Source organism: Pseudophryne corroboree, chromosome 5, assembly GCF_028390025.1.
Source record: "Pseudophryne corroboree isolate aPseCor3 chromosome 5, aPseCor3.hap2, whole genome shotgun sequence".
In the NCBI taxonomy this organism is placed as follows: Eukaryota; Metazoa; Chordata; class Amphibia; order Anura; family Myobatrachidae; genus Pseudophryne; species Pseudophryne corroboree.
The window spans coordinates 289,246,609-289,260,757 of NC_086448.1; the positions used below are offsets into that span (position 1 = coordinate 289,246,609).

At 42.3% G+C, this 14,149-nt stretch overlaps 1 protein-coding gene across 4 annotated transcripts in view; it reads left to right on the top strand.

Moving 5' to 3' along the window:
* Positions 1-14,149, top strand: part of ULK4 (unc-51 like kinase 4) — a 1,561,547-nt gene that overhangs the window by 704,113 nt on the left and 843,285 nt on the right. For all 4 annotated transcript variants that reach the window (XM_063922404.1, XM_063922401.1, XM_063922403.1 and 1 more), the window contains 2 exons: positions 4,887-5,008; positions 6,436-6,492. In XM_063922404.1, the coding sequence (XP_063778474.1) occupies positions 4,887-5,008; positions 6,436-6,492 (179 nt within the window). The remainder of the gene's footprint in view (positions 1-4,886; positions 5,009-6,435; positions 6,493-14,149) is intronic.

The window sequence follows — 14,149 nt, forward strand, 5'->3', positions numbered from 1 at the left end:
GGCATACAGGACTGGGTCCTGGTGACCACGGATGCCAGCCTTCGAGGCTGGGGGGCAGTCACACAGGGAAGAAACTTCCAAGGACTATGGTCAAGTCAGGAGACTTCCCTACACATAAATATTCTGGAACTGAGGGCCATTTACAATGCCCTAAGTCAGGCAAAACCCCTGCTTCAAAACCAGCCGGTACTGATCCAGTCAGACAACATCACGGTGGTCGCCCATGTAAACCGACAGGGCGGCACGAGAAGCAGGACGGCGATGGCAGAAGCCACAAGGATTCTCCGATGGGCGGAAAATCACGTGTTAGCACTGTCAGCAGTGTTCATTCCGGGAGTGGACAACTGGGAAGCAGACTTCCTCAGCAAGCACGACCTCCACCCGGGAGAGTGGGGACTTCATCCAGAAGTCTTCCAACTGATTGTAAACCGTTGGGAAAGGCCACAGGTGGACATGATGGCGTCCCGCCTAAACAAAAAGCTAGAAAGATATTGCGCCAGGTCAAGAGACCCGCAGGCGATAGCTGTGGACGCTCTAGTGACACCGTGGGTGTACCGGTCGGTTTATGTGTTCCCTCCTCTTCCTCTTATACCAAAGGTACTGAGGATAATAAGGAGAAGAGGAGTAAGAACTATACTCATTGTTCCGGATTGGCCAAGAAGAGCTTGGTACCCGGAACTTCAAGAAATGATCTCAGAGGACCCATGGCCTCTGCCGCTCAGACAGGACCTGCTGCAGCAGGGGCCCTGTCTGTTCCAAGACTTACCGCGGCTGCGTTTGACGGCATGGCGGTTGAACACCGGATCCTGATGGAAAAGGGCATTCCGGAGGAAGTCATTCCTACGCTGATTAAAGCTAGGAAAGAAGTAACCGCAAACCATTATCACCGCATATGGCGAAAATATGTTGCGTGGTGTGAGGCCAGGAAGGCCCCAACGGAGGAATTTCAGCTTTGCCGTTTCCTGCACTTCCTACAGTCAGGGGTGACTATGGGCCTAAAATTGGGTTCCATTAAGGTCCAGATTTCGGCTCTATCGATTTTCTTCCAGAGAGAACTGGCTTCACTATCTGAAGTTCAAACTTTTGTTAATGGAGTGCTGCATATTCAGCCCCCTTTTGTGCCTTCAGTGGCACCTTGGGATCTCAACATGGTGTTGGATTTCCTGAAGTCACATTGGTTTGAGCAACTTAAAACCGTGGAATTGAAGTATCTCACGTGGAAAGTGGTCATGTTGTTGGCCTTGGCTTCGGCCAGGCGTGTATCAGAATTGGCGGCTTTGTCATGTAAAAGCCCTTATCTAATTTTCCATATGGATAGGGCAGAATTGAGGACTCGTCCCCAATTTCTCCCTAAGGTGGTATCAGCCTGTCATCTGAACCAACCTATCGTGGTGCCTGCGGCTACTAAAGACTTGGAGGCTTCCAAGTTGTTGGACGTAGTCAGGGCCCTGAAAATGTATGTTTCCAGGACAGCTGGAGTCAGAAAGACTGACTCGCTATTTATCCTGTATGCGCCCAACAAGTTGGGTGCACCTGCTTCAAAGCAGACTATTGCTCGCTGGATCTGTAGTACGATTCAGCTTGCACATTCTGCGGCTGGACTGCCGCATCCTAAATCAGTGAAAGCCCATTCCACGAGGAAGGTGGGCTCTTCTTGGGCGGCTGCCCGAGGGGTCTCGGCTCTACAACTTTGCCGAGCAGCTACTTGGTCGGGGTCAAACACATTTGCTAAATTCTACAAGTTTGACACCCTGGCTGAGGAGGACCTAGAGTTTGCCCATTCGGTGCTGCAGAGTCATCCGCACTCTCCCGCCCGTTTGGGAGCTTTGGTATAATCCCCATGGTCCTAACGGAGTCCCAGCATCCACTTAGGACGTCAGAGAAAATAAGAATTTATTCACCGGTAATTCTATTTCTCGTAGTCCGTAGTGGATGCTGGGCGCCCATCCCAAGTGCGGATTGTCTGCAATACTTGTATATAGTTATTGTTTAACTAAAGAGTTATTGTTGAGCCATCTGTTGAGAGGCTCAGTTGTTATCTGTTATGCACACCAGTGCCAGCAGGAATGTACTGGTGTTTGAACGGAGAGGGATGCAAAACAAATGAACTCACAGACAGACTGGGGAATATGACATTACATACATAGAAGGTGATAGGGTAACAAAATAAACACAAAGTGAACAGAGAAGCCCAAAGGCTAAGAAACTGGGTGTCTCCCTCGTATTAGGAATGCCTCAGATGGAAAGAAGCGAGATGTTGTGATTTAATACGTAGAGAACCCGAAATGCTGTTGCTAAGGGCAACAGCAAAACCCTAAAGGGTTACCAACAGGTGTGGCAGTAAACTCCTTGGTCAGAGATGGAATAATAGACACAAGGAGAGTCTCCACAATCCTAGTCCTCACTTGCAGTGCACTGGTTCAGTTTACTGCCACTAAACTGACACCTGAACACCTTGCACAGTGAGAAAGGATTGTGGCAGGCAAGTCTGAGAATACAGCCGCAAACTTGCTAGGTTCACAGAGTAGCAAAAGAACCCCAGCAGGTTAAACGACTGACTCCAGTCTTACTGCTAGGTCTGGATTGGCAGAGTGTAATACCAAATCCCAAGGCCTATTTGCAGTAAGCAACAAACAAATACAAAGTTTACACAGTACTAGCTAGCTTTCAGGAACTGACTAACCAACAAAGATTCAGCAGCATCTGCCTAACCTGAGAAGAGGGTTTATATAGCAGGTGCTGTCCACGCCCCACTCAGACCTCACAGACTGTGAGCACAAAAACCAGCACCGGATCCCCTGCCGTGCACAGAGCCTGTAACCACTGCACAGCAAAAGACCCGAACCGGAGTATCAGCTACGCTCAGGTTACTCCGCTAGCACTTGTCTCCCGGTTGCCATGACGACGTGGCAGCACAGAGCAGGAGACCCTAACATTATCATACTGTTAACTGGGTATTGTATCACGAGTTATACGGTGTGATTGGTGTGGCTGGTATGAGTCTTACCCGGGATTCAAAATCCTTCCTTATTGTGTCAGCTCTTCCGGGCACAGTATCCTAACTGAAGTCTGGAGGAGGGTCATAGTGGGAGGAGCCAGTGCACACCAGTTAGTCTAAAGCTTTCTTTTAGTTGTGCCCAGTCTCCTGCGGAGCCACTATTCCCCATGGTCCTTACGGAGTCCCAGCATCCACTACGGACTACGAGAAATAGAATTACCGGTGAGTAAATTCTTATTTTCTTCTGTTATGTTAATTCCAAAATTAGTTAAACCCTCATTTAAAATTTTTGAAGAATCCATGAAAATTAGTGCAAAATCTACACTATTGTGAGATTAGGGAGAAGTCTTGAAACAACTCCCATTTCAACTGAACTGACACAAAGCATTTACAATTAATTATATCAGAGCTCGTTTAGAGTTGGCCTTTTATTGTAAGATACACATTTACAGACTTACGCTCCAAAACCACGTATGCATATATCTGTATACAAACGTTTACACGTTGTTGGCTTGCATCCCTGTATGCCAGATGAGGCGGTACTATAGCAGGGAACCGTAGGCTAGAGAGTAATGATTAACTCTAGTGTAATCCAGCAAACCTGCTTCAGTATTGTTTCACAGCGGAATCCGGCGGTCAGGAGCCCGGCAGTCGAAATATAGACGCCGGAATCCCAACACTACTCAGAATGCTGGCGCCGGCATCCCGACATTGATCACTATCACGGCGCCAGGATCCCGAATGATGATTCGCTATTTCTGCGGAGAGGTTGGGGCGGGAGGGTTAGGTTTAGGCTGCGGGAACGGGTGGTTAGGGTTAGGGACAACCGGGGAGGGTTAGGGTTAGGCTGCATGACCAATTTATCTGTCCAGTCTGTCTAGTGAGATAAAAAATCTGGTAATGTATGGGAGCAAATGACAATCAACCATTTTCTCCCAAGGCCTGGTAAATGGATTAAAACGATTGTTAGGTTAAATCAGTTTGATATAACAAATTTATCCAATTTGTTTGAACAATCATTGTCTGTTTTTCAGTGGTTGAGAGCAAATGGTCGATTGTCACTGTCCATACATTACCAGATTTTTGTTCTCACCAGACAGATTGGACAGATAAATCTGCTAGTGTGTACGCACCTTTAGGGTCAGGCTACGAAAAAGGAGGGTTTGGGGATTAGGCGCAGTATACTTACCGGTATACTTGCGGGCATACCAAGCGCCTGGATCCTGATACCATTCCCTTCACAGCATATATCATTGCTGCCTACTTCATTAGTGCTCCAGCAACCAGTTCCAGTGTTTTCTGCAGTTTGCTTTAACTGTGCTTCCGGCACCCAGTTCCAGTTTGTATTCTTACAGCCTGCTTCAGTTGTGCTCCTGGCATGCCATTCCATTGTAATCGCAGTCTGCGTGTAAATATCCTGCATGCTGCTACAGTCATGGGCTATCCTGCTAGCCTGCGCCTTTTCTCAATATTTGTCCTGCCCATTCTGCAGCTTCAGTCTTCTGCTGCTACTGGTGGCCTGCATAAGGAATAGCATTATAAGGCCACCTTGCTTCACTCCCACTACAGCACATACAGCTAGCCCAGTCTGAATCAACAAACCACTAGTGCGGTGACATCAGTATCACCCAGCAGCTGAGAATGAATTACTTGCCCTGGCAATATTTTCTTAGTAAGTTGGTGAGAAACACAATTTTTTTTTATTATTGCTGCAGATAAAACATTTTAATTGCTGATGTGGTAGTATGTAGAGCATGTTTGTTGCCTTGAGTGTGTATTTTAGAGTACTTCAAAAATATACTTCATTTTCTCATGGTATGTGTTGCTGTCCATTTACAACATATTACATTTCAGCATAATTTTCCTGCCCTATTAATTTGTCTTGCAGGTGATATTCTCAGTGCCTTGTCTAATGTGTCAGGACGTAAACATCCATCAACTATTCAGTCTAAACAGTTGAAAATGTGCCTTCCTAATATGGCAATAATTCTTCATCTTGTAACATCTCAGGTACATTACCATTTAATATACTTTTCTGTTGAAATTAAATTGCTGGCTAGGACTGTTTGCTAGATATTTTTTGTTAAAGTGAGTTTGTTAAATGTTTGTTAAATTGTAATTACAAAATAATAACTCTGGCAAATTTTAGCTTTGTTTTTAAGTAAGATATATTGCAAGTCTTAAGAAACTTCTTGTCACATGGTCTATCCTAGCACCATAACACATCCACTATTCTTGCGCCTGTCACTAGTCACTATTACATTTGATTTATTTATATTAATCGTGTCTATCATTTTTAATCGTGTCTATCATTTTGCACCCAACCAAAGCATAATGCCAGGATTATTTTCTGCAGGCATATTGAATTTTGGGCATGGGTCGACTCAACTTAGGTCGACAGTCATTGGGTCTTCCATGGAATGTCGACAGGGGCAATAGGTCGACATGTAATATGTCGACAGGTGAAAATGTCGACATGGGTTTCTGGACTTTTTTGGTGTTGTTTGCTTCGTAAAGTTACGGGGAACCCCAATTAGTGCACCGCTGCGCTCAGCACAGGTTACCGTTCCCAATTGTAGTCCACGGGGATCGTCAAGTATGAAAAAGTCCAAAAAATGAAAGAAAAAAATTGTGTAAAACTCATGTCGAGCTTTTGGCCTGTCGACCTAGTACATATCCACCTATTGACCATGTCGACCTAATGACTGTCGACCTAAGCTGTGCCGACCTAGCGACAGTATCCCTTGAATTACAAGGAAATTATTTTGGAACACTCATTTCCATGCATAGTTATTGTGATTGAGTAACAATCTACTTTATCCACAATTTATGCGGATGACATGGCATGTGTGTAGGTATCTTAGGGAGCTGCAATGAGCTGGGCTGTTATATATATATATATATATATATATATATATATATATACCTTGTCATAGCCTGGCACTTCCTAAAGCAATCTTGTAAATAGCTGTGGTGCCCTCCAGGATACTCAGCGTCACAATGTAGCAGTAAAAATACAGCGGCACTCATCAGTCTTGAGCAGCAGAAATAAAGTTAAGTCTATTTAATAAACAGACTTAACTTTATTTCTGCTGCTCAAGACTGATGAGTGCCGTCGTATATTTACTGATAGATCTCAGCAACAGGAAAGCAATGCTCAGAGACTTTAAATCGAAAAAAAAGTGTCTTGCTTTATTTAACATTTTGGGTTCATCCACCCCTTCTTCAGGACGTACAAGGGATGTATGTCCTTGAAACGTGTAATAAAGCAAAATGTTTTTGCTATTTATGGTCTCTGAGTGCTGCTTTCCTGTTGCTGCTACATTGGGGGTTCATCCGGAGCCAGCTTGCCATGCCAAATGTTTGGAGTGCCGGTTTTGCCATACATCGCACAAAATATCTGCTAACTTTTTTCTCTTAATCTTTTCTGTGAACAGGTTTTTCGTTCCCAAGTCATCACTGAGGAATTCCTATGCAACTTTGGCACATTGCTTGTAAGTTAGATTCTTATTATGTGATTCTATAGTTTTGAATGTGATACATTTACTTGGGCATTTCCAACATAAAACATTACAGTATTGTCCACTAAGATATTGTAGCCTTAAAAATGTTTACATGACCATATTAGGACTTTTAGACTTTTAAACTGTTTTACTTTCTGTAGTAGATATTCCAGGGTATAGTAAAAATGAAATACTGGTATGTTTATCATTGGTGGCTGTGATATGTGCCATTATTTACCACAGCATATTGCCACTTGAAAAAACTGCCTAGAGTCTTTTTAGGACGGTTATGAGCGAAGGTTAATATGTTAATGGCAAAAGAATCTCAGATTTCTTCTGAGTTAATCCTGTAATAAATGGAATAAATAATTCTGGATAATAGCAACAAATTAAGCAGAGTCTCTTACCAGAGGAAATGGTCTAGTAGACAATTGCGCATCCACGGAGAGGGTTATACCCTATTTGAATAGGACCAGTGTTGGCAATCCCTCCTATTTGAATAGGGTTTAACCCTCTCCTGTGAATGCGCAATTGTCTACTATTATACTTAAACCATTTCCTCTGGTCTGCTCTCTTTGAGTGTTTAAGATCATCAAGCGAATCATAGCACTGAAGAACTTAAAAGCTTACAGTTGGACATTTTTATCAAGATAAGCGTTGAAAGATGAATTGTTGATATATTTTTTTTTCATTTGTGTTGGAGTATGGGGTGACACTGATGCACAAGTGTGTCTAAAAGGCTGCTTTTGTGCGCACTTGTCTGGTTCACATTTCTCTATTATGTTTCCCCTACCTCCCGGCACTGTGACATGGCCATAAGTCGTGCCACACTGATATTTCATCTAGAAATGTCAGCACAGTGCGACTTACTGGTCATGCCACGTGCCGAGTGGTGTCAGATTGGAGGGCAGAGAATATCCCTCCCACAGTATAAAAGGAAGGGAATGCAGTTGCCAGCAGGACAGTTGCCGGCGAACAGTGAGGAGTATGGGCAGCCTGTGTCTACTCCCTGCATTTGCTACTGGTGCTTCTGTGTAGCCAGCAAGTTGGGCAGTCTCTGGGTTGGCTATCAGTCCAACCAGCAAGTGGAGCAGTATTCGGGCAACATTGCCATCTGTGTCCAGCCAGCAAGTGGGGCTACCTGTGAGAGATCTCACAGTGTATGTCCCAGATATCGGCAGTGGCAGATGAAATGCCTGTCGGTCTGACGGGCATTTTATCTGCCCTTGTATGCCCAGCATTACTTAGAATTTTTGACAAACCTTTTGTGCCATATTACAGATTTCTATACTTATAACAATGTTAATTTGGGAATACTGAAGAGATTACATGAAGGAACATTGCTATCTGTGTCTGTTATGATAATTAGGAGATTGTAATGGTTCAGTGAAATCTGTCATATGCCATGTACAAGAAAATAAAACGATTTCCGTTGATTTAATTTTTATGTGTGCACTTTCCTTGGGGTTTTGATTCCAAGAAAACTGATTAATTTAATTTACGTTTTAGTAGCCTCAAGTGTAGAATTGGCTGCACTATAGAAAAAGTTTGGATATATCTGTAACATAAATTATATAATGAGGTTGTAATAAAACAAAATCACAATGTAAAATCCTAAAATATATTTATTATAATTAGAATGTTAATATATTAAAAGGTTATAATGTTTTTGCCTCATTTTATGACATTAAGAATCATCGACCATGCAGAAAAATATCCTATTACATTATGAGTTTGAGATATTCTCAGCAATGCTATAGCTTCACTGAATAGATTACCAAATTATAATTCCTGCCATTTTCATTTAAGATTGAGTTTGAATGATTATTATATGAGGATTTTTGCAGGATATGTACTTTTTTTTTTGCTGCAAGGTCGGTTTTATGGGCACATCGGCCTGGGGCTGAACATGACCAATGGGCTATAGGGAGAATTAGAGGAGCTGGGACCGATTGTGTTTGGGTATGGCCAGAACCATGGGATAATGTACACTCCCTTACACTATCAGCCCCAATGTCTCCATAAATGTGTAAAAGCAGAAAAATCACATCATTTTGCCAGCAAATTATAAATATAAGTAACATTATGTTTTATGGTTGACTGTTTGGCAAACTAGGCAGCTGTCCTTCATCTTGCCATCATTGCGATGGGCCTATTTTAATGTGCAGACCTGGAACATAGTCCCATCCACTCCATTTTTTGATCCCCTGTCCTGGATAGATTATAATAGATACTGTAGCAATGGAAAAATGCAGACTGGATGTGAATTTCACCTCAATATGCTCATCATGTGACTTGCTCACATCATAAACAGCCTTTGTGATGTCACTCAGCTTTGGAAGAAAGGTCACTGCTGTTGTAGAGAACTGTCCGTTATGAACAGTATATGTTTTTTTTGTTTTTTTTTTACATGAATAGAGATACATTGTTGCGCTTGGCGTCTAGTGAAGTGTTGAAGCTAGGTGCATGAGTACATATTTCATTTACAGTAAGTCATTAATAACACTGAACAAAGTAACTGCTATTAATCTCAAATCTAACATATAAAGCATACTTCTCAATAAGCATAATAGAAATAAAATAATAATTAAGTGTGAAATATCCCAGGAACAAAGATAATGTAGTTCATTATACTGTATTTTTTTTGTCCCTTGTTCCCTAATTTACCTACTTAATTCACATTGGGCAAACTGATATTGCTTTACAACAGCATACTCATGTAAACTTGACACATTTGCAAGAAAACAGGAGTAAAACTACCACTTAGTAATTGTAGACCCATCTATTTCACAATATCGTGTTAATGATTCATTGCCAGACATTTTCAGCTTTAGAGTGTTATTTTGTAAGATGGAGCAAACTGCATTGATCTTCTTTAATAAGCTGTGTAAGAACCAACTCTAGTGCAATAAATGAAATTATTGAAAGGTAATTTCTGCTTTGGTTCTGGTTAAACACGCATTCATATATGTCCTCAAACTCCAGGGGGTATATTTACTAAAAGTCGATTTTTGGTTTAAAATCGACCATAATAGAACCAGCATCCCCATTAAAATCGACTACATAGCTCATTTATTAAAAGTCGATTTTGAGTTCCATTTTAAAATCGCTGGGTGATGTGAGTTCTATTCACCAAAAATCAATAGAAAAATGTATCAAAAATTGATCCAAAATAGTCAAAATTCTACATAATCATTACTATTTGCCAAAGCAGGTCACATGCACTGTATTACCCACAAACACCTTCATTGCTGTGCTAATTTGCATATCCATGATTGAGTTAAATCATTGCTGTGCCTTTTAGTGTCATGATTTATGCAGCCAGGGTGCCCCACATGTTTCTCTCCCTTTTTTTTCCATCTTATTGAGGTTTCAGACAATTCTGCATGATATAAAATGAAAAAGCACTGTTTCTGATTGTTCTATTGAGGTTCTATTTTCAAATCAACTGTTAGTAAATTAGCTTTTTCTATTGATATCTATGGGGTAGTACCGGTGGTCTATTTGAAGTTCTCGTTGTGTGTGAAGTTGAATTTCTGGTGACTTTGTAGGGATTTTGAGTCTGTTTTTCCTTTAGTAAATACCTAATTGTCAAATGCACCACCAAATCACCTCTAAACGGACCGAAACTTAATTTTGACCTTTAGTAAATATTCCCCGTAGTCTCAATATGCCGTGTAGTGCAGGAGTTCTGTACTCAAACAGTGTAGAGGTTTTTTTACATCTTTTTTTCGCTCAAATAATACGACATAATACGACAGAACAGCTTCACAACACTGCACTGAATTAGATTTGTAACACTGGTATATCTGTGTGCAACAGAGTCGGAATTTGTATACGAAGCACAAAGGAACTTGGAATAAAAAACAAACAAACCATGGCTGATGCATCATAGCACTTTGTATAAAGATCCAGACTTAGTTGCACATAGATATAGACAAACGTCCATTATCAAATGAATCAGTGCAGTCTTGTTAAGTGGTTTTGTCACACCGCACTGCGATGCATAAAAGACGCTTTTTGCTTTATATAGCATGAGAACAATTCCTGTGCTGTCTTCTTTGTCGATTTTGTTTATATGTTCTCAAAACTTTTTGTCTTATGAAATACTTAGGCGTTCGATTTTTGTAGCAAAGTAATAAGTATAAAGTCGCTGATAAAGCATAATGATGTCCAGTGTGAATTACTCATATCAGACCCATTTGCCTTTTTACCCTGGATTGTGCTACATGATCCCACTACTGTTTACTAATGTTTGGGTTTTAATATGCTTATAGTGTACTAGGTATTTAGGATTGATGTTTTGTCACGGCTAAGTCGTGAACCCCATGTGGTGCTAAATAGAGTTATTTGGCTCGATTTGAGGATATGTGTATTTTGACTTAACTGTTAATATAGTTCATTGAACCTTTTGCATTAAGTTCTGACAAAACTAGAGCAAATGCTAGATGGAATTTGGAAGCAAGATATCTGTTTGCAGAGGTGGTTATAGTGGATTTACTGTGCAGTGGATGAAGCTCATACCAGCTGTGTACGTGCTGTTATAAAAACATATGGTATGTGCTCTAGTATAGGCCACAAACTACATGTTACAATACATATACAATTTGACAGGATATCTCTTTTTTTGGATTTCTTTTTTTAAACTTGGTATGTTTTGGGCAATTTTTTGTTGTTGTTGCTTAGGATGATTCTAGGCACCTGAAATATAACCACCCTATCCCAGTGTGGTACATGTTACATGCAATTAGATTGCACTTACAAAAACACACAAAGGCAGCAATTCCCAGAATGGATTGGACTGAGAAATAGACTTCCTTTCATTTCCTTCCTAGAGACGCATGGTTTTTTTTATGTCTAAATCAGGTGGGATTCAAGGGTATGCACTATTGTTGTGCACTTCCTCTCCTTATAATAGGAATTCCAGTCTATAGGTGTTTTTTTGTGAATTTCTCTTAACACATGTAATGACTAATTTTTACTAATTGGCATGACATAAATATTTTTATATGGCAGGAATTAATAAGCTATAAAGCTAGTTTAAAATTCAGTTCTGCAGGGTGTGCACATTACAGGTTGAGTATTCCATATCCAAATATTCCGAAATACAAATTATTCCGAAATACAGAATTTTTTGAGTGCGACCGAGATAGTGAAATCGTTGTTTTCTGATGGCTCAATGTACACCAACTTTGTTTAATACACAAAGTTATTAAAAATATTGTATTAAATGACCTTCAAGCTGTGTGTATAAGGTGTATATGAAACATAAATTAACTGTGTGTATGTACATAAAATAAGAATTTACTTACCGATAATTCTATTTCTCGGAGTCCGTAGTGGATGCTGGGGTTCCTGAAAGGACCATGGGGAATAGCGGCTCCGCAGGAGACAGGGCACAAAAGTAAAGCTTTCCGATCAGGTGGTGTGCACTGGCTCCTCCCCCTATGACCCTCCTCCAAGCCAGTTAGGTACTGTGCCCGGACGAGCGTACACAATAAGGGAGGAATTTTGAATCCCGGGTAAGACTCATACCAGCCACACCAATCACACCGTACAACTTGTGATCTAAACCCAGTTAACAGTATGATAACAGCGGAGCCTCTGAAAAGATGGCTCACAACAATAATAACCCGATTTTTGTAACTATGTACAAGTATTGCAGATAATCCGCACTTGGGATGGGCGCCCAGCATCCACTACGGACTCCGAGAAATAGAATTATCGGTAAGTAAATTCTTATTTTCTCTATCGTCCTAGTGGATGCTGGGGTTCCTGAAAGGACCATGGGGATTATACCAAAGCTCCCAAACGGGCGGGAGAGTGCGGATGACTCTGCAGCACCGAATGAGAGAACTCCAGGTCCTCCTTAGCCAGGGTATCAAATTTGTAGAATTTAGCAAACGTGTTTGCCCCTGACCAAGTTGCTGCTCGGCAAGGTTGTAAAGCCGAGACCCCTCGGGCAGCCGCCCAAGATGAGCCCACCTTCCTTGTGGAATGGGCATTTACATATTTTGGCTGTGGCAGGCCTGCCACAGAATGTGCAAACTGAATTGTATTACACATCCAACTAGCAATAGTCTGCTTAGAAGCAAGAGCACCCAGTTTGTTGGGTGCATACAGGATAACAGCAAGTCAGTTTTCCTGACTCCAGCCGTCCTGGAACATATTTTCAGGGCCCTGACAACATCTAGCAACTTGGAGTCCTCCAAGTCCCTAGTAGGTGCAAGGCACCACAATAAGCTGGTTCAGGTGAAACACTGACACCACCTTAGGGAGAGAACTGGGGACGAGTCCGCAGCTCTGCCCTGTCCGAATGGACAAACAGATATGGGCTTTTTTGAGAAAAAACCACCAATTTGACACTCGCCTGGTCCAGGCCAGGGCCAAGAGCATGGTCACTTTTCATGTGAGATGCTTCAAATCCACAGATTTGACTGGTTTTAAACCAATGTGATTTGAGGAATCCCAGAACTACGTTGAGATCCCACAGTGCCACTGGAGGCACAAAAGGGGGTTGTATATGCAATACTCCCTTGACAAACTTCTGGACTTCAGGAACTGAAGCCAATTCTTTCTGGAAGAAAATCGACAGGGCCGAAATTTGAACCTTAATGGACCCCAATTTGAGGCCCATAGACACTCCTGTTTGCAGGAAATGCAGGAAACGACCGAGTTGAAATTTCTTTGTGGGGCCTTCCTGGCCTCACACCACGCAACATATTTTCGCCACATGTGGTGATAATGTTGTGCGGTCACCTCCTTTCTGGCTTTGACCAGGGTAGGAATGACCTCTTCCGGAATGCCTTTTTCCCTTAGGATCCGGCTTTCCACCGCCATGCCGACAAACGCAGCTGCGGTAAGTCTTGGAACAGACATGGTACTTGCTGAAGCAAGTCCCTTCTTAGCGGCAGAGGCCATAAGACCTCTGTAAGCATCTCTTGAAGTTCCGGGTACCAAGTCCTTCTTGGCCAATCCGGAGCCATGAGTATAGTTCTTACTCCTCTACGTCTTATAATTCTCAGCACCTTAGGTATGAGAAGCAGAGGAGGGAACACATACACCGACTGGTACACCAACGGTGTTACCAGAACGTCCACAGCTATTGCCTGAGGGTCTCTTGACCTGGCGCAATACCTGTCCCGTTTTTTGTTCAGACGGGACGCCATCATGTCCACCTTTGGTATTTCCCAACGGTTTACAATCATGTGGAAAAAACTTCCCGATGAAGTTTCCACTCTCCCGGGTGGAGGTCGTGCCTGCTGAGGAAGTCTGCTTCCCAGTTTCCATTCCCGGGATGAAACACTGCTGACAGTGCTATCACATGATTTTCCGCCCAGCGAAAAGTCCTTGCAGTTTTTGCCATTGCCCTCCTGCTTCTTGTGTCGCCCTATCTGTTTACGTGGGCGACTGCCGTGATGTTTTTCCCACTGGATCAATACCGGCTGACCTTGAAGCAGAGGTCTTGCTAAGCTTAGAGCATTATAAATTTACCCTTAGCTCCAGTATATTTATGTGGAGAAAAGTCTCCAGACTTGATCATACTCCCTGGAAATTTTTTCCTTGTGTGACTGCTCCCCAGCCTCTCGGGCTGGGCTCCGTGGTCACCAGCATCCAATCCTGAATGCCGAATCTGCGGCCCTCTAGA